We start from the raw sequence: 25857 nt of genomic DNA, 5'->3' as shown, positions 1-25857 counted from the left end.
GAATGTCTCGTGACGCCGCGAAGCGATTGCATGACCCAAGAATAGGTTCATCACCAGCACCTGCAGGCGTTTGTCAGCACTGACACAGGAAACTCCGTACAGGGCTAGATGTTGCGAGAAAGTTCTTCATGGGCGATGTGCATGAATGAGCGTTGAGTCATATGCCACGCCCAATGCGGTTCAGTCCACCTGCTAGACTGCCTGGCGATTGAGCATATGGCAGTCGCACTGGCAGGGACGAGATGGTCGTAGCTGCATCCATCATAGTGCTTCTCGGGTGACGGCGGCCAGGCGGGGCAAGTGCAGGTGCAGGCCCTCTGCCATCGAGTTCTGGCAGAATCGAAGTTTTCGGGATGCTGAAATTGAGCAGTCGTGATCTGTCCGCGCGACCCGCGGCTTCATGAACCGGGTTTATCACATCGCTGTTGATAGCGGGGACCGGCTGTGGATAAATCTGACTTCCTGGGTTGAGCTGGATGGCAGCTCCAGACCGAGTAGCTTCAACTGCGATCTGGATCCCATTAGCACACTCTAGCCATGAGTATCAACATTCCAGGGATTATATGAAATTGGAGGTACCGCGTTCTCCTCATCAAGCGTGTCCGGATTACCGCCAGGGCCTCCATATCCTGTCCAGTTTGCGAACTGCGAAGCGGGATGGACACTGGTCTGATGTGAGACAGACCGCTGATGCTGCGGCGGCATGGGGACTTCGTTGAAATTGTATACAGGTTGCTGGAAGTAGGATTGTTGCTGTTGTCCTTGTTGTCCAACCTGTATGTTCTGCCCGTGAACTAGAGGTGGCGTTGTTCGATACATCGAGACCTGCTGCGGGACTTGCTGGGCGGGCGGGCTGACTTGGTGTACAGGATGTGCATGCATCGATCCAGGTGTGTGCTGCAAAGCAGCTGGAGATCCTTGATATAAAGGTTGCCCGGCAGGCAAAGCTGACGGAGAGCCTGCGTAAGACAGACTGCCGTTGATGCTACTTCCAATCGAGCCGGTCGACCCGTGGTGGTGCCAGGTGCTTTGCCGTCGGGCGGCTCCATCGATTTCGCGCAGGCGAGAGTTCAGCTCATCGAGCATGCCAGAGGTTTCTGTTTGATATCGCTGATTCCAGCTGCCATAGATGTCAGTTATTGCACAGCTCATCCTTCTTCATGCTCTTACCTCATGTAACCCCACCGAATACCGAACTTTGAGAGACATTCTGTAATTTGCTTGATGCAGGATATGCTGCGTGTGATGTTGAATCTCAATACTGTGTCGCCCGATGGCAAAGCGGCAACTGGCATCCGGGGTGGTGCAGCAGTTGAAGGCTTGACTTCGGGATGTGCAGGTACGTGACCTGGCAACAGACCTTCGATGTTGTGCTGCAACACGTCGAGAAACTGCCTTCCAGTCATGTACACCCTCATGGCATCGTAGAAGGTCAGAGGAGAGGTGTAGCCAGGGTCGCAGATCATGCGCAGCATGAGCTCGGCATATCGGATGCAATATTCGAAGATGAGCTTCTGTGCGAATGGATGCACGACTGGTACTCTCGGAGACGGAGACAGTACATAGACGTAAGAGTAGAGCAAGTCCAGCTCGAAAAAGGCCCGCATGTTCGGTGACATCGAAGAAGAAAGGTTGTCGAACCATTTGCGCATCAAATCGCAGGTATCCCATATGTAGTGATACGGCTCGTCCCAGCGAGTTCGACCAGATTGGAATAAGTCCGTGTACCATTGAGACTGGATCTGACGAAGCTTGATCAGATCTGCGACATGCTCATATGATTGCAGCCAGAGGCCCTGTGAAGTGTTTGGCGCCGGAGAAGTAGGAGCTGAAGTTGTAGGTTTTGAGAAAGGGATTTTGACCCTAGCGCTATCGTCTGAGAACGAGAAAGCGCGAGTCTGCACCAAAGATGTGGAGCGATCCAGAGCGTATACGCAGTGGTACACCCGTCGCCGCAAGTCTAACTTGGCCTTTGGCATCGCAGTGCCCTTGGGAGGATCTTGGTGCAGGCCGAGATCTACCATTGCACGAGAGGCAGCTCCGATCAATTCCCACGAGTCGAAGTGGTGTGGATCCAACATGGCGAACTCTGTCAAGAGGATCAAAGCTTGGATACTAGCAATTTCTCCTGGATGGAGTACGTCTTCGGAGTGACTGAGAGCAGCGCAAATATGGCCTATGGCTTCCATGTAGCGTTGGTCGCCACGCTGCTCGGACATGGAGGCACTCGCGATGGCCAGGACAACTCGTACCATATAGTGATCATGTCCATCGGCTGAATGTTGATGGCGTGAATAGACTCTGTCCACAGAGCCCCAGAAGCTTGCCTCGTCGAAGACTGGCAAGAGCACGAAGACGTTGTTGAGGTAGTGCTGGATAAGAGACACTGCTTGATGGCGAGGGGGCAATTCTTGCGACATGGACTTTGGAAGTTGTTCCTTCGAGCTCGCCCAGAGCACAAGTCGAGCGTACGACATGGCACTAGTAAAGCCATAAAAGTCTCGTGCGGTGGCATTGACAGACAGGAAGCCAAAGTCTGATACCAAATCATCGATCGTCGCGGCCTCTTTGCGCCTCATAGCCTTCGTCTGGTTAGGCGTATTGGGTGTCGGTGGCTCCTGGACTTGATACGACTGACGTCTTGCAGCGGAGTCGTCCTCGAACATGTCCACGACCGAAGGCTTCCTGGCACGGGCATCCTCTAATTTCTCCTTGAGCTTTTCGATCCGAGTTTCCAGCGTGGAGACATAGCTGCGTTCTTTGCCGCGTGCAAATTGGTCGTTAGTGCTGGTGCATTCCGCAGCCCTTCCGTTCTTCTCGCACGACGAGCAAGCTGGCAATTTACTTCAGAGCCAAGCGGCGAAAGGTCAGCGAGTGCCCTCCAGGTGGTCTCTGCGCGATCCACGTCCACTCACCCATCGCACTTGATCTTGGCATTGCGGCATCTCGAGCACGCAGCGACGGGTCTATGGGGATAGCGTGGCGTTAGTGACACGCGTCACCTTCGTTATTCGGACACAGCCATACCGCGAGACCTTGAGGATGGGGGTCTCCAAAGGCATCAGGCCGTTGGCGTCGAATTTTCCTGGAGGCATCTTGTCAGCTCCTCGATTGCAGGCGGGTTCCACAGTGCGGGCCAGGCTCAGCAGACATACGCAACCGACGGGCAGGGAATGGCGCAGCTTATGTCGCTGTGCTGTCCACATAGTGCCTCCCGCAGGCGATGTAGCCCTAAAAGCAGGCGCACTGCAGGCGAAACGTACCTGTAGCACGGCTGCGTCTTGGGGTGCCACCAGCTAAGCCACTCGTATCGACATTGGCGCGAAGGACGACGTCGAGTTGGCTGCTGGAGTCGTGTCTTGCACGCGACGAGCAGGCGCACGAGGGACAGGACAGCAATGTCTGGGCGTGCAGCGATGCCTGAAGCGGATCCGCGAGCGTGGAAGGACAGGTCAAGTGAAGTCGCGACCTCGGATCCCACTTTTGGTGAGAGCTGGGCCGATAGGCAAGGCAGCATGTGCATACGCGAATTTGGAAGGTTCGGCAGTGGAATGAAATCCGGAGGGGTGGAATGCGGACACGCCGGCACGCCGACTGCTCGCTGCTGGTTCGGCAGATAATGATGATGATGCTCACTCACCACCTCGTCGCCGTCCGCTGCTGACGAGAATTGCTTTGCAGCATGCGTGTCGTGGAGCGGTCAGAGGAGCTGCAGCACACGCCGTGGCGGTGGCCTTGCCCTCATCCGTCCATCCCAGCTGCTGGCCTGCAATATGATTGACGCATCAGGCGAGCGGCCACGACCAACAGCGCCCACCGGCACCTCGCGGCTAAACCGAGCCCCAGTTCGGATTCCGAGCCCCAGTGACTCCCCCTCAATAATCCCCACGTATCTCAAATTACGTGACAAACGTACCCAAATCGCGACGCTGTTACTATTACTATATGTTACGTCCTGCCTGTCCGTCGGCAGCCTAACCCTAATCTGATATGGGGTTGGCCTAGGAAGTGTCGATCCTCGCAATGTCCTCGTGGTATATCAGAGAAGGTCCTGAAAGGTTTGTAACATAACCCCAAGAGAGTTGTATTGAGTTGAGCACGAGGCTCCTATCCTACGGTAAAGAGCGTCGTCTATATACTATCCCTAGAGAGCGGTTAGAGCGCTTTCTCCCAAGCCGCTCTTTCTGCTCCGACTGAGCAGCTGTCCATCACGTGACAGAGCAGCTCCCTTTGCCAAGCCCCTGTCTGCTCCAGAGTGTGAAGCGAGTGGCTGTGAGCGTTCCCTGTTCAAACCGTAACACTATAGAGATAAATTAGGACTTTAAAGCAATAGCTCTACCTTAATTATATAAAGAAATAGTAGCTAATTAGTGTTACGGTTCTGACCGTCACGACTCCCCCTGCCCAGTCATCTTTCGTGGACACACGGCTGCGCCCGGTCACGGGACAAGGAAGGATCTCTCATACCCTGAGAGATCCTCCTGCATATGAAGGAACGGATCTCTCTGTTACGGTCTGGCCCTCGCGGCCACCCGCTGGCCAGTAAGGAGAGAAACGAACACGGGAGGAGCCGTGCTCACTCGCCAAGGAGTGAGCAGAACGAGCAGAGTGAACGGAGTGATCACTCGGGTCACTGCGGTCGCAGTGATCAGGATGATCACATAGGTAACAAGGAACTATATAGACGACGCTCCCTACCGTAGGATAGGAGCCTCGTGCTCAACTCAATACAACTCTCTTGGGGTTATGTTACAAACCTTTCAGGACCTTCTCTGATATACCACGAGGACATTGCGAGGATCGACACTTCCTAGGCCACCCCCATATTAGATTAGGGTTAGGCTGCCAACGGACCGGCAGGACGTAACACTCTCGCTCTCTCGACAGAGCAGCGGACCGGGTCTCTCACGTACACAACAGACCCGGAGGAACATATGGGATTCTCCTTTGTATATAGCGAGCGATGAGTATCGCCTCTCTAGATAGTCATCGCGTACAACTCACTGTTCTATCTCACTGATTGGAATCAAGTGAATCTTCCTACTTCGTTACCTTCCTCTAGACTACCCGACAAGCTCAAATCCCGATCGAGCCCAAGCTTCTGCTTAGTGAGATCTTAGGTCATCAGCATCCCGCTCATAACCTAACAGCTTTGTACGCCCTTAAGGATGTCTACCACAGGAAGCTCCAGGGGGAATCCCGCCCCCAGCGAAGCAGGATCCAGCCGCAGCAAGCCAGTCCAACCTCCAAGACCGACTCCACCAGATGACTCCGACGACGAAGATAGTGGCCCAAGACCGAGAAGCTTCAAACCAGCGAAGCCTGACCACTTCTATGGAGATCGGAACAAGTTCGACGATTGGGTCAACCAGATGGACATGTTCCTCATGTTCAACCCCGTCGAAGGAAATCTCAAGACTGTCTTTGCCAGCACGTACCTCAGAGGTAGTGCACAGAACTGGATCAAACCCCACCTCAAGGTCTATCTGGACAGCGAGGGACGACAGGACCCTACCGGCATGTTCAGAGACTACACGACTTTCAAGATCAAACTCAAGGAGATCTTCGGATCTTCCAATGAGGTAACCCAAGCGATCAGGGTTATCCAGCACCTCAAGCAACGTACCTCAGCATCCGAATATGCAGCCAAGTTCGAGGAACACTCTCAGGTGACTGGATGGGACCAACAGGCGTTAATGACGATGTTCAGACGTGGACTCAAAGACTCGGTCAAGGACCAGTTAATGAACCACGGAGGAACACTTGACACCCTGAAGGATTTGACCGAAGCGGCTATTGAAATCGACGACCGGCTCTACGAGAGAGCGCTGGAACGCAAGTACGACTCCAAGGTTGGAGGAACCGCCGGGTTCACCCCAGACTATGGAAGGAACCGCGGATACCATTCCAAGCCAAATAATCAGTCCAACAAACCATACTACGGACCCCAACCAATGGAACTCGACGTTACCCAGAAAGGTCGGAAGATCAAAGGAAGAGGCAAGCCAAAGGGCAAGCCCAAGAAGAAACAAGGTAGCGATAAGACTTGTTACAATTGTGGCAAACCAGGCCACTTTGCGAGGGATTGTCGTTCTAAGAACATGGTGCAGCGACAATCCATCAACACGATGCAAAGAAGAGAAGAAGGACGAGGTGGTTATAACGACAATAACTCCCCTCAGGAGGTCCGACTTCTAGGCATGATACAACGAAAATCGGAAGGAACGCCAATCCCGCCAGAATGGATTGCGCGAGAAAAGAACATCGAGCAAGACTACATAAACCTCGATGAACGACTTGAAGAATGGGATCGACTAATCAACCTGGTTCGCGAAGAAGAAGACTCGCTCAGAGCACGGGGACAAGAACGCACCGAGTCAACCCACAAGCTTCGCGACTTCCACAATCGAATCGTGGGAGAAAGGAACAAGGTTGTCCAAGAGATAAATCAACAGATCCGAGCAAGTCAATTTTCCGATAACACCCAGAGAGACGTAAGGACCTTCGGTATGATATCTCGGAAGAGAGAGAACAAGGCGACTACCGAAGAAGACGACCAACTCATACTACTCGATCGGCTCGACCGACAAATAAGCGAAATCGAGAACGAAATGCATCCCCTCACCTCGAAGACCGGGCTGTGGACGGACCAGGAATACAAGCGATTCAGGGAACTGATTCGACAGTATAGCAGGATAACCAACGAACTCGAAGTTCTAAGGGACGCAATGGTCGAAGAACCTACGACAAAACGGACGCTTGGAATGATGCAACGACGAAGCATCCCAACACAGATCCGCTGGGAAAAACGTCACGGACACGGAAGCCTTCACTGGCGATTCTGTTACGATGACGCATGCCAAACCCACATCTCTTCCAAGAGGGAGAACAACTTCTTCCCGATCGAACCAATCCGAGAAGAAGATCCTCCAATCCGGCGATATGATGACGGAAGTAGGCCCTTGCCTATTCCAGAGGAGCTGCAAGAGTTAGCACCACACCTCAGACTCGCCGAGGAAGAAAATAACGACGAATCTTGCCATGAAAACCAAGAGAATATCCCTCCTGAAATTGACTCCGAGGAGGAAGGGCAAGACTCGTCCGCAGACGAAGAAGACGTGTCGGAGGAATCATCCGATGAAGAACCAGACCCGGATGACGAAATCACGACATTCACGTGTACCCAGGCAGGAATAATGCGCAAGGTTATGCTATTCCTGGCTATGCGACAAGAAGACATATTCCCGAGAATTGGTGGGAAACGATACCTACACCCCACCAAGTTCGATCGCGCACTCAAGGAACTTCGTATCAAACTCTGGAACCAGCCGAGAATCTCTGTACAGTACGACTTCAGATCACTGGTACAGGAACTCGTTCCTATCGGAAGCACGATCACACCATTCGGATATGTCACACCGAGCGAAGAAATCGTGCCGAACTCAGCACGAGAAAACATACGCCGAATCTCCGAACAATATGCCAAGATACAACAATGTCAATCGATGTACGCTTGCATCGAAACACCAGAGGAGAAGACAATACACGAAACAATCAGATACAAGTCACATCAGATCCGAGAATGGTATAGAACACCTACCATCGAGACCCAGTCGGGAAAAGGATCGACTCTCAAGGAATGAGCGTCCAAAGAGAGTTCTGCAACACGGAAAGCGCTCAGGCATCAACATCAGTCTTTCGCACCAACATTACCGTCAACGGACACAAGGTCCAAGCCATGATTGATTCTGGAGCGAGCGGGAACTTTGCCTCCAAATCATTTGTGAAGCGATATGGGATAGCTACCCAATCGAAGGACGAAGGGTACGAATTGATCGCAGTCGACGGATCATCGTTACCAAGCGTGGAACGAGAAACCATTCCGTTACCACTTGCTATCCAACAGCACCACGAGGAAATTGTCTTAGACATCACTGACATGGCCAGTCATGATATCGTACTAGGCATACCTTGGTTGAGAAAGCATAATCCAATCATCGATTGGAGACGAGGAGTACTCAGGTTTGAACAATGCGATTGCGTTATCGACATTGACCCTATGCAGCGACAGAGTTCACTGATAGATGAGGCTAGGAGACAGATCAACGAAATGACACTCCAGTCGCCCGGAGCTACGAAACAATCGAGCCCAACTCGGACAGTCACTCGCGATGGCAAGGAGGACAACCAAGTCACGAGAACAGATGGAAGTAACGTACCATCGAAGGATACGGCCTCGGAACCCGATATCCCCAAGGAGTATCAAAAATGGGCGAAACTCTTTGAAGAGGTAGAAGACATCACCGCTTTACCTAAACACCAGACATGGGACCACCGGATCAACCTGAAACCCGGAACGGAGCCCCCATTCGTGCCACTATTCAAGAAATCCGAACACGCGCTCCAAGAAGAAGATAAGTGGCTACGCAAGATGCTAGCCAAGGGCTGGATACGAAAATCCAGGTCCAGTGCAGGCGCACCTATCTTCGGCGTTCCAAAGCCCAACGGGAAGACACGAATCGTCGTTGACTACAGGAAGCTCAACGACATCACGATCAAGAACCGATATCCACTACCCAACATCGAGGAATCGCAGGACAGACTTACCGGATCAGACTGGTATACGAAGATCGATCTACGAGATGCATTCTATGCTATCCGCATGGCGGAAGGCGAGGAATGGAAGACGGCATTTCGAACACGCTACGGATTGTACGAATTCACGGTTATGCCAATGGGATTAACCAACGCACCCGCCTCCTGTCAGGAGATGGTAAACGACATTCTCAGAGACCTGCTCGACATATGCGTCATCGCATACATGGACGATATCCTCGTCTACACTAGAGGATCTCTTGAGAAACACAAACGACAAGTACAAGGCGTATTCGAAAGACTCTCCCGAGTAGGATTCCGGACCGCACCCGAGAAATGCGAATTCCACAAGAAGGAAGTCAAATTCCTTGGCTTCATCATCAATACAAGAGGAATCGCAATCGACCCGGAAAAGATCGAATCTATCAAAACATGGCCGACTCCGAAGACAGTCAAGGATGTACAGTCATTCCTTGGACTAGCCAACTACAATCGGAAGTTCATCAAAGATTACTCCAAGATCGCCACACCACTGTCAGACCTTACAAAGAAGGACCTCAAATGGAAATGGGAACAACAACATCAAAGAGCATTCGACAAGCTAGTACAGATGTGCTGCGAAGCACCAGTACTGATGATGTTTGACACGAAAGAACCAGTCTACATCGAGACTGACGCATCGGATCTAGCCATAGGAGCATGCCTCACACAGATGCATGATGGGAAACGACACCCAGTGGCTTATTACTCAAGAAAAATGTCACCCGCGGAACAAAACTACGATGTTCACGACAAGGAACTGCTAGCTATCGTTGCAGCATTGCAACACTGGAACTATTACGCGGAAGGAGCACCAGGACTAACGATTCTTTCTGATCACAAGAATCTAACCTACTTCACTACGACCAAAGTACTAACCCGAAGACAGGCCCGCTGGTCGGAACTGCTCGGACAGTACAAGTTCGAAATCCGCTACACTCCAGGAAAAGAGAATGGTAGAGCAGATGCCTTGAGTCGAAGAGTCGACTACATGGAAGGAAAAGAACCCGTACAACAACGAGTTCTCAAGGCCAACCCGGACGGAAGCCTTAGTGCCAACACACAAGAATTCAACAACATAGTGCGAATCCTCAACGACACAGAGGAACAGTTTCCAATACTACAGGGAAAATACCAGGTACCGAAGGACCGAGAAGAAGAATGCATACGACAACATCACGACGATCCCTCAAGAGGACACCCAGGAGCAACCAAGACTGTAGAGCTCATCCAAAGAAGCTTCGGCTTTTCACAGATGCGGCAAAAGGTGCTCAAATACATCAAGCGATGCGAACATTGCCAGAAAAACAAGGCTGAACGACACGCAAAATACGGACATATACAGTTTAGGACTCCACCACAACAACCATGGGACGAAGTTACGATGGACTTCATCACGAAACTCCCACCCTCGAAGGATAAAGTCACCAACGCCACGTTCGACATGATTATGGTCATGGTCGACAGACTCACAAAATATGCACACTTTATACCCGCAAGCGAGATATACACAGCGGAGCAACTCGGACACCTCGTAATGGACAGGCTAGTACGATACCACGGATTCCCGCAAGTCTTTATTACCGACAGAGACAAACTATTCACATCAAACTACTGGAAAACACTAGTCGGAACTATCGGAATCAAACACAAACTATCTACGGCCTATCATCCAGAAACAGATGGACAGACGGAAAGAATGAACCAAACCCTGGAACAATACCTACGACACTACATCAATCACGCACAAGACAATTGGGTTACGCTGCTCCCCATGGCACAAATAGCACTGAACAACCACAAGTCAGAAACTACGCAGGCTACACCATTCTTTGCGAATTATGGACGAAATCCGAACCTGTTCGGAAACCCACATAGTCATCCCCAAGCTGAAAGAGCAATGGTTGCGGCAGAGGACATGAAAACCGTTCATAACGAACTCAAAAACCGCATCCAAGACTCGCAAAAAGCGATCACCAAGTCTAGGCAAGACAAAAGAAAAATGGCACCTCAGCTAAAGAAGGGGGATAAGGTCTATCTTCTTACCAAAAACCTGAAGACAAGGAAGAAGACCAAGAAATTGGATCACATCAAGGTCGGGCCATTTTTGATTGACGAAGCCAGGGGACCAGTCAACTACCGACTCAAACTACCAAAAGATGCAAAGATCCACCCGGTGTTCCATGTATCACTGTTGGAACCCGCCGACGCCGAAACCCCATGCCAAGACACATTCCACTTCCAACCAGAGGAAGAAGACGAGTTCGAAGTCGAAAAAATCCTGGACTACAAGAATCAGAAATACCTCATCAAATGGAAAGGGTACCACGAATCCGACAACACCTGGGAGCCGGAGACGAACCTTACGAACTGCCGGCCACTCCTTGAGCAGTTCCGTCGGCAGGCTCTGCCACAACTCCGTCGAGAAAACCCCAGAAGGCGGAATCCGCGGAACCATCCATAGCACTCCAGGTCAGAGGACTAAGAGCAAGACCAGACGAGTCCCCGGGAGCAAGGAGAACACCCGCCTGTTCCATGGCACGTTCCTCCTCCTCCATCTCCTCGAGCTCCCGCTCCTCAAGAGCACGACCAGCCTCTACTTTCTGGTCCAAGGCATCCAACTGCCGCCGCAAGCGCATCTCCTTCGCGTGCGCCTTCATGAGCGCATCTTTCGCCTGATCCAGCTCGGACAGTAGCTTCTTGCGCTGTTTCCCGAGGCGTTCCCATTCAGAGTCTGTTATCCGCGCGTCGCACCTCTTCGCGTTGCTGGCATGACAGTGGGAACACTTCCCCGACGAAATATGGATCCGACACACCAAGTTGTTCTCTTGACAGCGAGAACAAGGCTTCATGGCGTATTCTCCGAACTGGTGAATTCGAATGGCACGGCGTTTGCGTTTCTTCGTAGACGGCGCGTCAGTAGGATTGATGTTGCAAGGGAAAGAAAGAGACATCTTTACCACCAGGTATGACGAGGGGAATCCTGAGGCTAATAAGCACGGAAGCTCGGGACGAGCTAAGCTAGAGGGGGGATGGTGTTACGGTTCTGACCGTCACGACTCCCCCTGCCCAGTCATCTTTCGTGGACACACGGCTGCGCCCGGTCACGGGACAAGGAAGGATCTCTCATACCCTGAGAGATCCTCCTGCATATGAAGGAACGGATCTCTCGCTCTCTCGACAGAGCAGCGGACCGGGTCTCTCACGTACACAACAGACCCGGAGGAACATATGGGATTCTCCTTTGTATATAGCGAGCGATGAGTATCGCCTCTCTAGATAGTCATCGCGTACAACTCACTGTTCTATCTCACTGATTGGAATCAAGTGAATCTTCCTACTTCGTTACCTTCCTCTAGACTACCCGACAAGCTCAAATCCCGATCGAGCCCAAGCTTCTGCTTAGTGAGATCTTAGGTCATCAGCATCCCGCTCATAACCTAACACTTATCCAGGAAGGGGTCCTAGAACAGTTCTCGCTGGCAGGGAAAGAGGACTAGGAGGAAAGGAGGAGAGAAGAAGGGAGAGATAGGACCTGGTGAGAGGAGGACTCGCTAGACACCTAGTATTGTCCGAAGGAAAAACAGAGGCAAAGGAAGCGGCTACGCAGGCTGCAAAGTAAAGGGAAGGCTGTCACGGGCGGGGGCAGGCAGGAAAGGTAGGTGATGTCACAACAGGTACAGAGTGCTACGGACAGGCTTTACAGACACTGTGCTACCCTATAGGTAGCCCTCTTTGACAGGACGTAGCTCGAAGAGAGGAAGGGAGAGCTTTCTCTCTTCGAGCGTACAAGTGTGCAGGCGCTCCCGTGCTTTCCGCGCACGTGAGCCGGGGCCGGCGTTACTAACTTCCGCCGACTTCCAGGCAGTCTTATGTCTACGGGCCCAGCCCGTGACATTACTCCCTTCCTAGCAGTGACGCTCCGAGTCACGTTCTTTCAAAATAGGGCGAGTGCAGCGCACTCCCTTCCTAGGCAGCGTGCAGCTCCTCTTCCTCGGGTCTTACCCGAGGGCAGAACAAAACAGGACAGATACTCTGCAACAGCGGAGCAAACAGGTTAGCTCCTGCAAGCAGGAGCCTTCCACGGTATCGCCTTTGGTATGTACAGCCCGCTCGAGGAACCCAATCCACCATCGTTGCTGCGACTAGTACATAGAATCCAAAGACAATACCGGAGCTTTACTGTACACAGTTCTTCGTGGTCAGGACGGCCCTCTTACTGCACTAGAGTCACTGGGTGGTCAGGCCAGTCTCATATGCAGCCCCTCAATTTACAGGAACCCCCCGGAGGGGACCCCCATAGTCAGTTTTGTCTGATTGGTCGCGAGCAGAAGATTCCAGATCCAACATAACTCTTCAGAATTCGGGTTGCTTCCGTGGTGCAGCGGTTATGATTGTCCAGCAGGAATCTGGGGCCTCGGGTTCAATCCTCGTTGGGGGCAGGAACCAAGTATCGGATTTCGAGCGGTTCAAGCTGTAGGCGCGTAGCAGGGGTCATGTGCAGGTGGGCGATGAAGTCGGGACATTTTTCCCGGCGACGACGGGTGAGATATGGCCATTCTCGGCGGGGAGGTCAATCTCCTCGGGGTCACGCGTTCGAGTCGGTTCGGGGCAGCGGCGTTGGGTGTACATTCGGGTCGCGACCGGTCGGAGGGGGTAGTTGGCGGAGCAGGCGGGCGTGCCAAGAAGTCATGTGACTTTTTCCGGGGTCTGGATGCGCGGAAGATCTTCGACTCCAGTGGGCTCGTGTAACCTCTGGCGGTTATCGCTGCAGCCGTATGCTAGCGCAAGTCTGTAACGTCCAACGGATTTCAGGCATTATACTGCGGCAGGAATCGTGCTTAGTCAGCTCGTCCAGTTGGTCTGGGGCACAGGTGTAGGCCGAGAGACACAACGTCTGTCTCTTCGGTTGCCATGCTTGACGCTCGAGGTTCGAACCCTCGACGGGCTATGCATAACGTTGATAGCACCTGCGGTGTCTCAACGTCGTGCCGACTTTTGCTCTTTACACTGGCATTTGGCGGGGCGCTGGTTTGAGCGGGTACCGGCGGTGGAAGTTCCGGACGAGGTGTGGCACATCCTCGATAATCGTATCGGCAGGCTCTGTAGTCGGTACGTCGTAGCCTTTCCATTTTACTACGTAACGCAGTCGTTCTTTGCCACCGCGGCCGCGGCGGTCGACCTTCGAGTCGACGATCTCTTCGATTTCCCATTCCTCGACCCCGTCGACGATAACGGGCGGCGGCGGGGGCGTACGCTGATAGCCGTGCGGGTTGTTCGCGGCAGGAGTAAGCAGATCGTTGTTAAACACCGGGTGCAGCTTCATCGTCGCTGGCAGGTCTAGTCGGCAGGTATACGGTTTGACCTCAAGAATGCGGAACGGGCCTAGGTTCTTCCAGTCAAGTTTCTTCGTAGGGCGGAGGGTCTTGATATTCCTAGCGTCGAGCCAGACTTCTTCTCCAACAGAGAACTTGCGTGAGGCGCTACGGTGCCGATTTGCAGCCTCTTCATATCGGGACTGTGCGAGGCTGGTCTCGGCCTTTAGGAAGTCGGTAATCGCCTTCATATCTGCGACGAAAGATTCTGCTTCTCGACTCGCAGGGGCGTCGGTCGTATGCTGTAGGACTTCGGTTCCTAGGAGGGGTTGGAAACCGTAGGTAGCTAGGAACGGAGACAAGCCGGTAGTTTCGGAGAATACTGAGTTCGCTGAGAATTCCGCTAGCGGTAGCCATTCTACCCAGTCGTCTTGTAGGTACGAAACGTACGCACGCAGGTGTTGTTCGAGGACTGCATTTAGCCTCTCGGTCTGGCCATCTGTCTGCGGGTGGTAGGCAGTCGATGGGGAGCAGGTAATCCTTAGTTTCCGCGTAAGGTGTTTCCAAAAGTCAGACATAAACTTGGCGTCCCGATCAGAGACAATGTTAATCGGTTTCCCGTGGAGTCGGAAGATATTCTTAACAAACAGGCGAGCAATCTCTTCGGCGCCGTCGGTCGTAAGGCATGGGACATAGTGGCGTAGCTTCGTAAGGCGATCGACGACTACGAAGATAGCGTCGAACCCTTCGGACTTAGGTAGGTGTGTAATAAAGTCCATCGAGATCGAATCCCAGGCACGGTCGGGTGTCGGTAACGGTTGTAGGAGTCCTCGATTACGTTGTCGGCTAGGCTTAATCCTACTACAGACATGGCAGTTCTGGACCCAGCGGCGGATATACGCGCTCATACCTGGCCAGTAGTAGTCCCTCGATACGATCTGGTACGTACGGGCTCTTCCAGGGTGTCCGGCAGCTGGGGTTTCGTGGCAGAGGCGGAGAACTTGGTCGTAAAGCTCTTCGTCGTTCGGTACGTAGAGTCGGCTTCGGTAGAAGAGCAGGTCCTCTCGTAGCTCGCACTGCGCGAGCTGGATCGTCGGGTAACGGCTTTTCCCTTCTCGTATTGCGTCTATTATCTCGCAGAGGGTCTCGTCGGTTCGGTATCCTTGCCTTATCGTTTCCTGGAGCTCTTCGGGGATCTGTACTGCGCTAATAGCGTCTCTCGGCGGGGACTGTTCCCTTGTTCGGATTGGGAAGGCGTATAGCTGCGGTTCCGGCGTAGGCAGCGTATAGATCGTAACCTGGTCGGAGAACGATACTCGTTTTTGTTTCCTAGGGGCAGGGAGGTTTTCTCGTTTCAGAATCGTTTGGCTCTGGTGCTGTAGACGTTCATCCCCCTCTTTAGGCAGATCATCTGACCTCCTGGTTAGAGAGTCGGGTTTTTGGCCTTGTTTCCCTGGTCGGTAGGTAATCTGGAAGCGGAAACGGGACAGAAATTCGGACCAGCGCGCTTGACGGCGGTTAAGTTGCTTTGTCGTCGTAAAGTATTCCAGATTCTTGTGGTCGGACAAGACTTTGATCGGGTGTTCGGCTCCCTCGAGTTCAGGGCGCCACTCTTCGAAACAGCGGATAATAGCAAGCAGCTCTTTATCGTAGATCTCGTAGTTACATTCGGCAGGGCTATGCTTCTTTGAGAAAAAGGCGATAGGTCGTAGTATTCCTTCGTTATCGTATTGGGAGAGGATCCCGGCGGACACGTAGTCGGAGGCGTCGGTCTCGACGATAACTTCCTTAGTCCAATCGAACGGGGCGAGTATCGGGCCTTCTACGAAGGCTTGCTTTAGGTCGTCGAAGGCTTTCTGGCGAGCGGGAGTCCAGGCGAACGGAGTGTCCTTGCGCGTAAGAGCTGTAAGCGGCTGGCAGATTTTCGAGAAGTTCCGTATAAAGCGGCGGTAGAAGTTCGCAAACCCTAGGTAGGACTGGACGTCGGTAACATTCTTCGGTTCGGGCCAGTTCTGGATTGTCTGGATCTTTTCGGGGTCCATCCGGATGCCGTTTTGGCCAACGATCATCCCTAGGAACTTAGTCTCGTGTTGGAAAAACTCGCACTTCGATAGCTTTGCGTAAAGACCTGCATCTTGCAGCTTCTGTAGGACAGCTCGGACGTGTTTCTCGTGTTCTTCCCGGGTCCGGCTATAAATCAGGATATCGTCCAGGTAGGCTGAGCAGAATTGGTCGAGGAATTCGCGCAGAGTGTCGTTAATAAACCGCTGAAAGGTTCCCGGCGCGCCGGTGAGTCCGAAAGGCATAACGAGGCTTTCAAATAGTCCGAAACGGGTCCGGAATGCAGTAAGGTACTCTTGCCCTTCCTTCATACGCACATTGTTAAATGCAGAGATAATGTCGATCTTCGTAAAGTACTTCATTCCGCTTAGGTTGTTCAGAGTCTCGGTCGTTAGCGGGAGCGGGTATCGGTCCTTAACAGTAAGCTCGTTTATCGCGCGGTAGTCTACGCAGAGCCGTAGGCCACCTCCGGGCTTCTTAACGAATAGGACAGGGGAGGCGACTGGGGAAGAGCTTGGTCGGATAAAGCCCTTCTGAAGGTTCTCGTCTAGCCATTCCTTTAAAGCTTGCAGTTCGTCTCGGGACATCCCGTATAAAGGGCCAAATGGCAGTTCGGCGCCCTCTTTTAGCTTAATATCGTGGTCGTACGGGCGGTGCGGGGGAAGCTGGTCGGCTAGCTTCGGAGAAAATACAGAGCTGAAGTCACGGAGGCACTCGGGCAGCTGTCCTTCGATGTCGGCCTTTTCTTCGGAGGTGAATATCGACTGTAGGTCCTCGATCGTCGTGTAGCAGAGGCGGTATCCTCTCTGTTGCATAGGCGGGGCGGCGTACTTCGTAGCAGCTTGGAACGATATCTTGAATACGTCGACAGTCTGGCGTTTCCCTTCCTGGATCCGGGGAAGACGTTTCGTATACATCTGGACAGGTCGGGACTCGGCTGGAACAGAACAGTGCTTCTTACAGTATTCGCTCCTAAACTGGAGGGTAGAGCGGCTCGGGCGAATATCGGGATCGTGGACCTCAAGCCACGGGTATCCTAAGATAATAGGACTACCTCCTATCTCGGTAAGGCGGAAAACGACCTCCTCTTCTAGGTGGTCGTTAATTCGGAGCATACAGCAGGTGCCATAGCGGATAGCTACCCCTTCGGCGTTGCTATCGGCGTCAAACGGAAGCATAATAACCTCTTTCTCTAGAGGTTGAATACTAAGGCCTTGGGCCTTAGCCCATTGCAGGTCCATCATTGCGTAGGCTTCGCTACCAGTATCGACTAAAGCATAGTCGGAGACAATCCTCCCTTGCAGGGAGATTGAGAACGGGATTTTCGGTGACGTAGATCGGTCGTGTTTATACGGAACAGCAAGTAGTGGGTCGATCGAGGAACGGGAGACACGGATAATTTCAGGCAGAACAGGGCTGCGCGGACCTAACGCCGGGCTGCGACTGAAGCCAGGCGTACTCCGTTTTCCGACGGCGGAGGGGAGGGGGGAGAATTGGTGCGTTGCGGGCTCGGCGGGGATCGGCCTCTCGAGGGAGATATAGCGGCAGCTGTGCGGCGGCGTTCAGCGTCGCGCCTCTGAATAGCTAGGGGGCGACGGTCGGGTTCAGGGCAGCCGGCGACTTGGTGTCCGGGTTTGTGGCAGCGGTAGCAGTTCCCAAGCTCTTTGTCGGTCTTGCGACCTACGTCTAGGTCCATAGGGTCGCCTATGTTCTTAGCTCTCGCAATAGGGCTCTTTTCTTGACGGGTAGGCTGGGGAGTGCGAGGGCGGTTATCGGGCACAGCGGTACGAGTATTCGAGTTCGTCGGTAGGCGGGGGCGTTCGGTCTGGCGTTGGTGTTGGCGGTACCGGTTATCGAGCTTCTGTAGGTGTCGGGTATAGGCGCGGTACTCCTGCGTAGGGGCTTCATTATGTAGGAGCATATCTTGGAGTTCACGGGAGATAGCCTGAGTAAGCAGCGGAGCTAGGGCTTCTTCGGCCATTTCTCCTTCCTGGGCAAGTCGATCGAATTCGGCGATAAAGGTACTGAACTCCTGGTTGCGTTGTTTAAGGCGGTATAAGGCGTTCTGGGCATTCTGGATGCGGTCGGGGTCGCCATAGGCAGACTCGAGGAACTCGAGGAGTTGCGGGTAGTCGACGAACTGAGGCACGCCATATTTCATCTTCGGTAGCAGGAGGTTATACGCGTCGCCTTGAAGGCGGCCAGCAACGTACGTAAGGCGGGAGGCAGCGGAGGGGAAGCGGTCCAGGTTGGCAGTCATTTTAGCGTAAATCTGCTGGACGAAACGGCGGAGGTCCTTCCTTTCGCCGTTGAACTGGGCCGGGTCGGGGAGTCGTTCGGAAAGAGATAGCTTGGAAGGTGTGGCAAGAGCAGGCGTAGTCTCTCTTGCTGCAACATCTTGAACAGCCTTAGCGGTAGCGGAAGCAGGTGGAGAGTCGGGCGTAGGTACGGTAGGCGTAGGGTTCTCGCGCGCAGCAGCGAACACCCTATCTCTCTCGGCCTCAGCGGCGAAGGCCTGGCGCCGAGCGGCCTCAATCTCTTGTCCCTGATACTGGATAATAGCGTTCTTATCCTCCAGCTCTTTCTGGTATCGGGAGGCTAGCGATTGCGCTCCCTGGGCGCTCTCGCGTGCATTTTGCAATTCCTCCTCGAGGCCTGAAATATAGGCATCGAGGTTGCGGAGGTAGAAGAGCCACTCGGTAGGGCTCTCTTGTACATACTGGGTTAGGTCGGCAGGCTGGTCTACCGCCTGAGGAGGCGACGGTCGCTGGGACATCGGAAGTGCGACAGCACCTAAGGGTAGGAGCTACGTAGTGTCACGGGCGGAGACAGGCAGGAAAGGTAGGTGATGTCACAACAGGTACGGAGTGCTACGGACAGGCTTTATAGACACTGCGCTACCCTATAGGTAGCCCTCTTTGACAGGACGTAGCTCGAAGAGAGGAAGGGAGAGCTTTCTCTCTTCGAGCGTACAAGTGTGCAGGCGCTCCCGTGCTTTCCGCGCACGTGAGCCGGGGCCGGCGTTACTAACTTCCGCCGACTTCCAGGCAGTCTTATGTCTACGGGCCCAGCCCGTGACACCGCGGCTATCCGGAATGGGTTATTGAGGGGGAGTCATGTTAGGTTTATCTGCGGGAGGCTGACGACCTAAGATCTCACTAAGCAGAAGCTTAAGCTCGATCGGGGTTTGAGCTTGTCGGATGAAGTTGAAGTGTAACGAAGTTGGGATCTCAATATTCCAATCAGTGAGATAGAACAGTGAGTTGTACGCGATGACTATCTAGAGAGGCGATACTCATCGCTCGATATATACAAAAGGATTCTGCTCATGCTTCTGAGCATACTGATCGCGCTGATCAAGGTCCTGATCATTCTGCTCAGTGTGATCAGTGTGATCAGTGTGATCAGGATGGTGTTGGTCTGAGCGCCTCTGATCATTGGATCCTTGGCGTATGCCTCAGGCCCCAGCGCCTGCTCGGGCTGAGCCTCTTGTCACATGAACCGTAACACCATCCCCCTTTTAGCCTAGCTTCGTCCCGAAGCTTACTCATAAGCTCGTCACGTTCCCGTTTTCTGGATTTATGGCCTTCTTCCGCGATGCCTCGTGTCCCTTCTGAATCCTCCACCTCGCGTCGTCACCGTCTTGCGGATTTTCTGGATCTTCAGGGTACCATCATGGTTCGTGCTTGTTCGACCTGCGCAAAACACAAGCGCGTGTGCAAGGTCCATACTCGCTCGGGAAAGTGTAATGAATGTGTGCGTCGTGGTCAGCGATGTGACATCAAGGTCACCAAGTCGGAGTTTGACCGTCTTCGTACTGAGAAAGAGAAGCTCCTGAAAGGGATAGAGGATGCGAGGCGTGCCCAGGAGGACGCCCGCCGTGCTCTTGAAGCCGCCCACGAGGCTTCCCGGGTTGCTTTTGCTCGGGAAATGAGGCTTCGGCAACAGATGGACTTGATAGATCGTCGCGCGGACGATGCTATCGCGGTGGAGATTGCAAACATCGAGGAGTTGGAGGCTGAGGAGCGGGCGGAGGCCGAGACTCTGACCTTTCCCGAGTCGGCCTCTGGTTTCTCGTTGCATTTGTCTCCGGGTACCTGGGGTGCTATCGAGGGTCTCTCGAGCGAATACTGGGATCTTGGTTCCCTTGCCGATCCCGGTGGGACCGTATTGGAGGCTGGTGGCGGTTCGTAAGGTTGGTTCGTCTTACGCCTTCCAGAGAAAGTCGCTGATGAGCTTTTGGCAGTTCGTGAGGTTCCTTCGAGGTTCCCAGGTGCTTTCGGACTCGTCGTACCCTTTCCACTTGACTAGGAACTTCTGGCCCCTTTGGTCTAGGATTCTTTCGACTTCGAACTCGTCTTCCTCTTCTGGCTGGAAGTGGAATGTTTCTTGGCATGGAGTTTCGGCGTCAGCGGGTTCCAATAACGATACGTGGAACACCGGGTGGATCTTTGCATCCTTTGGTAGCTTGAGTCGGTAGTTGACTGGTCCTCTGACTTCGTCAATTAAAAATGGTCCGACCTTGACGTGATCCAATTTCTTGGTCTTCCTTTTTGTCCTCAGATTTTTGGTAAGAAGGTAGACCTTATCCCCCTTTTTAAGCTGAGGTGCCATTTTTCTCTTTTCTTGTCTGGCTTTGGTGATAGTGTTTTGTGAGTCTTTGATGCGGTGCTGTAGTTCGTCGTGAACATTTCTCATGTCGTCTGCCGCAATTATAGCTCTTTCAGCTTGGGGATGACTATGCGGGTCTCCGAACAGGTTCGGGTTTCGTCCATAATTCGCGAAGAATGGCGTAGCCTGCGTAGTTTCTGACTTGTGGTTGTTGAGTGCTATTTGTGCTATGGGGAGCAGTGTAACCCAATTGTCTTGTGCGTGATTGATGTAGTGTCGTAAGTATTGTTCCAGGGTTTGGTTTGTTCTTTCCGTTTGTCCATCTGTCTCTGGATGGTAGGCTGTAGATAGTTTGTGTTTGATTCCGATCGTTCCGACTAGTGTTTTCCAGTAATTTGACGTGAATAGTTTGTCTCTGTCGGTAATAAAGATTTTCGGGAATCCGTGGTACCGTACTAGTCTGTCCATCACGAGGTATCCGAGTTGTTCTGCTGTGTATTTTTCGCTTGCAGGTATGAAGTGTGCATATTTGGTGAGCCTGTCGACCATGACCACGATCATGTCGAATGTGGTTTCAGTGACCTTGTCTTTCGAGGGTGGGAGTTTGGTAATAAAGTCCATTGTAACTTCGTCCCAAGGTTGTTGTGGCGGAGTCCTGAACTGTATATGTCCGTACTTCGCGTGTCGTTCGGCCTTGTTTCTTTGGCAATGCTCGCAGCGCTTGATATACTTAAGCACCTTTTGTCGCATTTGTGGAAAGCTGAAGCTTCTCTGGATAAGCTCTACGGTCTTGGTTGCGCCCGGGTGTCCTCTCGAGGGATCGTCGTGATGTTGTCGTATGCATTCTTCTTCTCGGTCCTTCGGTACCTGGTATTTTCCCTGTAGTATTGGGAACTGTTCCTCGGTGTCGTTGAGGATTCGCACTATGTTGTTGAATTCTTGTGTGTTGGCACTAAGGCTTCCGTCCGGGTTGGCCTTGAGAACTCGTTGTTGCACGGGTTCTTTTCCTTCCATGTAGTCGACTCTTCGACTCAAGGCATCTGCTCTACCATTCTCTTTTCCTGGAGTATAGCGGATTTCGAACTTGTACTGTCCGAGCAGTTCCGACCAGCGGGCTTGTCTTCGGGTCAGTACTTTAGTCGTAGTGAAGTAGGTCAGATTCTTGTGATCAGAAAGAATCGTTAGTCCTGGTGCTCCTTCCGCGTAGTAGTTCCAGTGTTGCAGTGCTGCAACGATGGCTAGCAGTTCCTTGTCATGGACATCGTAGTTTTGTTCCGCGGGTGACATTTTCCTTGAATAGTAAGCCACTGGGTGTCGTTTCCCATCATGCATCTGTGTGAGGCATGCTCCTATGGCTAGATCCGATGCGTCAGTCTCGATGAAGACTGGCTTCTTGGTGTCGAACATCATCAGTACTGGTGCTTCGCAGCACATCTGCACTAGCCTGTCGAATGCTTTCTGATGTTGTTGTTCCCATTTCCATTTGAGGTCCTTTTTTGTAAGGTCTGACAGCGGTGTGGCGATCTTAGAATAGTCTCTGATGAACTTCCGATTGTAGTTGGCTAGTCCAAGGAATGACTGTACATCCTTGACTGTCTTCGGAATCGGCCATGTTTTGATAGATCCGATCTTTTCCGGGTCGATTGCGATTCCTCTTGTATTGATGATGAAGCCAAGGAATTTGACTTCCTTCTTGTGGAATTCGCATTTCTCGGGTGCGGTCCGGAATCCTACTCGGGAGAGTCTTTCGAATACGCCTTGTACTTGTCGTTTGTGTTTCTCAAGAGATCCTCTAGTGTAGACGAGGATATCGTCCATGTATGCGATGACGCATATGTCGAGCAGGTCTCTGAGAATGTCGTTTACCATCTCCTGACAGGAGGCGGGTGCGTTGGTTAATCCCATTGGCATAACCGTGAATTCGTACAATCCGTAGCGTGTTCGAAATGCCGTCTTCCATTCCTCACCTTCCGCCATGCGGATAGCATAGAATGCATCTCGTAGATCGATCTTCGTATACCAGTCTGATCCGGTAAGTCTGTCCTGCGATTCCTCGATGTTGGGTAGTGGATATCGGTTCTTGATCGTGATGTCGTTGAGCTTCCTGTAGTCAACGACGATTCGTGTCTTCCCGTTGGGCTTTGGAACGCCGAAGATAGGTGCGCCTGCACTGGACCTGGATTTTCGTATCCAGCCCTTGGCTAGCATCTTGCGTAGCCACTTATCTTCTTCTTGGAGCGCGTGTTCGGATTTCTTGAATAGTGGCACGAATGGGGGCTCCGTTCCGGGTTTCAGGTTGATCCGGTGGTCCCATGTCTGGTGTTTAGGTAAAGCGGTGATGTCTTCTACCTCTTCAAAGAGTTTCGCCCATTTTTGATACTCCTTGGGGATATCGGGTTCCGAGGCCGTATCCTTCGATGGTGCGTTACTTCCATCTGTTCTCGTGACTTGATTGTTCTCCTTGCCATCGTGAGTAACTGTCCGAGTTGGGCTCGATCGTTTCGTAGCTCCGGGCGACTGGAGTGTCATTTCGTTGATCTGTCTCCTAGCCTCATCTATCAGTGAACTCTGTCGCTGCATAGGGTCAATGTCGATAACGCAATCGCATTGTTCAAACCTGAGTACTCCTCGTCTCCAATCGATGATTGGATTATGCTTTCTCAACCAAGGTATGCCTAGTACGATATCATGACTGGCCATGTCAGTGATGTCTAAGACAATTTCCTCGTGGTGCTGTTGGATAGCAAGTGGTAACGGAATGGTTTCTCGTTCCACGCTTGGTAACGATGATCCGTCGACTGCGATCAATTCGTACCCTTCGTCCTTCGATTGGGTAGCTATCCCATATCGCTTCACAAATGATTTGGAGGCAAAGTTCCCGCTCGCTCCAGAATCAATCATGGCTTGGACCTTGTGTCCGTTGACGGTAATGTTGGTGCGAAAGACTGATGTTGATGCTTGAGCGCTTTCCGTGTTGCAGAACTCTCTTTGGACGCTCATTCCTTGAGAGTCGATCCTTTTCCCGACTGGGTCTCGATGGTAGGTGTTCTATACCATTCTCGGATCTGATGTGACGTGTATCTGATCGTTTCGTGTATTGTTTTCTCCTCTGGTGTTTCGATGCAAGCGTACATCGATTGACATTGTTGTATCTTGGCATATTGTTCGGAGATTCGGCGTATGTTTTCTCGTGCTGAGTTCGGCACGATTTCTTCGCTCGGTGTGACATATCCAAATGGTGTGATCGTGCTTCCGATAGGGACGAGTTCTTGTACGAGCGACCTAAAGTCGTACTGTACAGAGACTCTTGGTTGGTTCCAGAGCTTGATGCGAAGCTCCTTGAGTGCTCGATCAAATTTGGTAGGGTGTAGGTATCGCTTTCCACCGATTCTCGGGAATATGTCTTCCTGTCGCATAGCCAGGAATAGCATAACCTTGCGCATTATTCCTGCTTGGGTACACGTGAATGTCGTGATTTCGTCATCCGGGTCTGATTCTTCATCGGATGATTCTTCCGATACGTCTTCTTCGTCTGCGGACGAGTCTTGCCCTTCCTCCTCGGAGTCGATTTCAGGAGGGATATTCTCTTGGTCTTCTTGGCAAGGTTCGTCGTTGTTTTCTTCCTCGGCGAGTCTGAGGTGTGGTGCTAATTCTTGTAGCTCCTCTGGAATAGGCAAGGGCCTACTTCCGTCATCATATCGCCGGATTGGAGGGTCTTCTTCTCGGATTGGTTTGGTCGGGAAGAAGTTGTTCTCCCTCTTGGAAGAGATGTGGGTTTGGCATGCGTCATCGTAACAGAATCGCCAGTGAAGGCTTCCGTGTCCGTGACGCTCTTCCCAGCGGATCTGTGTTGGGATGCTTCGTCGTTGCATCATTCCAAACGTCCGTTTTGTCGTAGGTTCTTCGACCATTGCGTCCCTTAGAGCCTCGAGTTCGTTGGTTGTCCTGCTGTACTGTCGAATCAATTCTTTGAATCGCTTGTATTCCTGGTCTGACCACAGTCCGGTCTTCGAGGTGAGGGGATGCATTTCGTTCTCGATCTCGCTTATTTGTCGGTTGAGTCGTTCGAGCGATATGAGTTGGTCGGTTTCCGAGGTTCCTTCCTCGTTCTTTCGTTTCTGGGATATCATGCCTAGAAGTCGGATCTCCTTGGGAGACTGGTTGTCGTTATAGCCTCCTCGTCCTCCTTCTTTTCGTTGCATCGTATTGATTGATTGTCGCTGCACCATATTCTTGGAACGACAATCCCTCGCGAAGTGGCCTGGTTTGCCACAGTTGTAACAAGTCTTATCGCTACCTTGTTTTCCTTTTGGCTTGCCCTTCGGCTTGCCTCTTCCTTCGATCTTACGACCTTTCTGGGTTGCGTCGAGTTCCATCGGTTGGGGTCCGTAGTAGGGCTTGTTTTGATTGTTGTTTGGTCTATGGCCCTGTCGTCTTGGTCCGCCTGGGATGTATCCTGCAACTCCAGATATCTTCGAGTCGTATTTCCTTTCTAGCGCTCTCTCGTAGAGGCTATCGTCGATCTCGATTGCCTTTTTCATTAAGACTTCAAGGGTGTCGATGTTCGCGCCCAATCCCATACGGGTGAGCTCATCCTTGACATTTTCCTTGAGGCCTCGTCGGAACATGACTTGGAGGGCTTCGTCGTCCCATCTAATCACCTGGGAGTATTCCTTAAACTTCGCCGCGTACTCGGAGGCCGATGTGGTTTGCTTGAGATGTTAGACAACCCGAACAGCAGTGCTGATCTGGTTGGAGATTCCGAACAGCTCAGTCATCTCCTTGCGGAACTTGAAGAAGTTGTTGAAATATCCGTCTTCGTCCTCTCCCTTGTAGAGATAGTCTTCCAGGTGAGGCTTGAACCAGTTCTCCGCCCTCCCCCTCAGGAAGGTGGAGGCAAAGAGTGTCTTGTCCGATTCCTTGACTTCGTTGAACCTGAAGTATAAGGCAAGTTGGTTGAACCATGGTTGGATCTTGTCGCGGTCTCCCCAATAGAGATCCGGCTTGGCGACCTTCAAGTCCTTAAGGTCGAGGGTTCCGTTCGTGGTTCGGGAGGATCGACTCGTTCCTACTTCGCTGGGGGCGGGAGTTCCCCTAACACTTCTGTCGTTAGACATCCTTAAGGGCGTACAAAGCTGTTAGGTTTATCTGCGGGAGGCTGACGACCTAAGATCTCACTAAGCAGAAGCTTAAGCTCGATCGGGGTTTGAGCTTGTCGGATGAAGTTGAAGTGTAA

General features: G+C 52.3%; 2 protein-coding genes across 3 annotated transcripts; one reads left to right on the top strand and one right to left on the bottom strand.

Moving 5' to 3' along the window:
• Positions 1-157: 157 nt before the first annotated feature.
• CKM354_000364300 (uncharacterized protein) lies at positions 158-3095 on the bottom strand (the record flags this gene model as incomplete). 2 transcript variants are annotated; one of them, XM_044798849.1, is made up of 5 exons in its annotated part: positions 158-511; positions 580-1120; positions 1171-2844; positions 2916-2966; positions 3028-3095. In XM_044798849.1, the coding sequence occupies 5 exons, from the start codon at positions 3093-3095 to the stop codon at positions 158-160; spliced, it is 2688 nt and encodes an 895-aa protein (XP_044654784.1). The 2 variants fall into 2 exon arrangements, with proteins under 2 accessions (XP_044654784.1, XP_044654785.1); XM_044798850.1 differs by lacking the exon at positions 158-511 and having other exon boundaries at positions 532-1120.
• Positions 3096-19607: 16512 nt separating this feature from the next.
• CKM354_000364200 (uncharacterized protein) lies at positions 19608-20204 on the top strand (the record flags this gene model as incomplete). Its single annotated transcript, XM_044798848.1, has 1 exon — positions 19608-20204. The coding sequence occupies one exon, from the start codon at positions 19608-19610 to the stop codon at positions 20202-20204; it is 597 nt and encodes a 198-aa protein (XP_044654783.1).
• Between the last annotated feature and the right edge of the window lie 5653 nt (positions 20205-25857).

This window comes from Cercospora kikuchii, assembly GCF_019650295.1.
Source record: "Cercospora kikuchii DNA, contig_00002, whole genome shotgun sequence".
In the NCBI taxonomy this organism is placed as follows: Eukaryota; Fungi; Ascomycota; class Dothideomycetes; order Mycosphaerellales; family Mycosphaerellaceae; genus Cercospora; species Cercospora kikuchii.
Note: the sequence above shows the minus strand (reverse complement) of the source record. Positions and strands in the feature narration are given on the sequence as shown.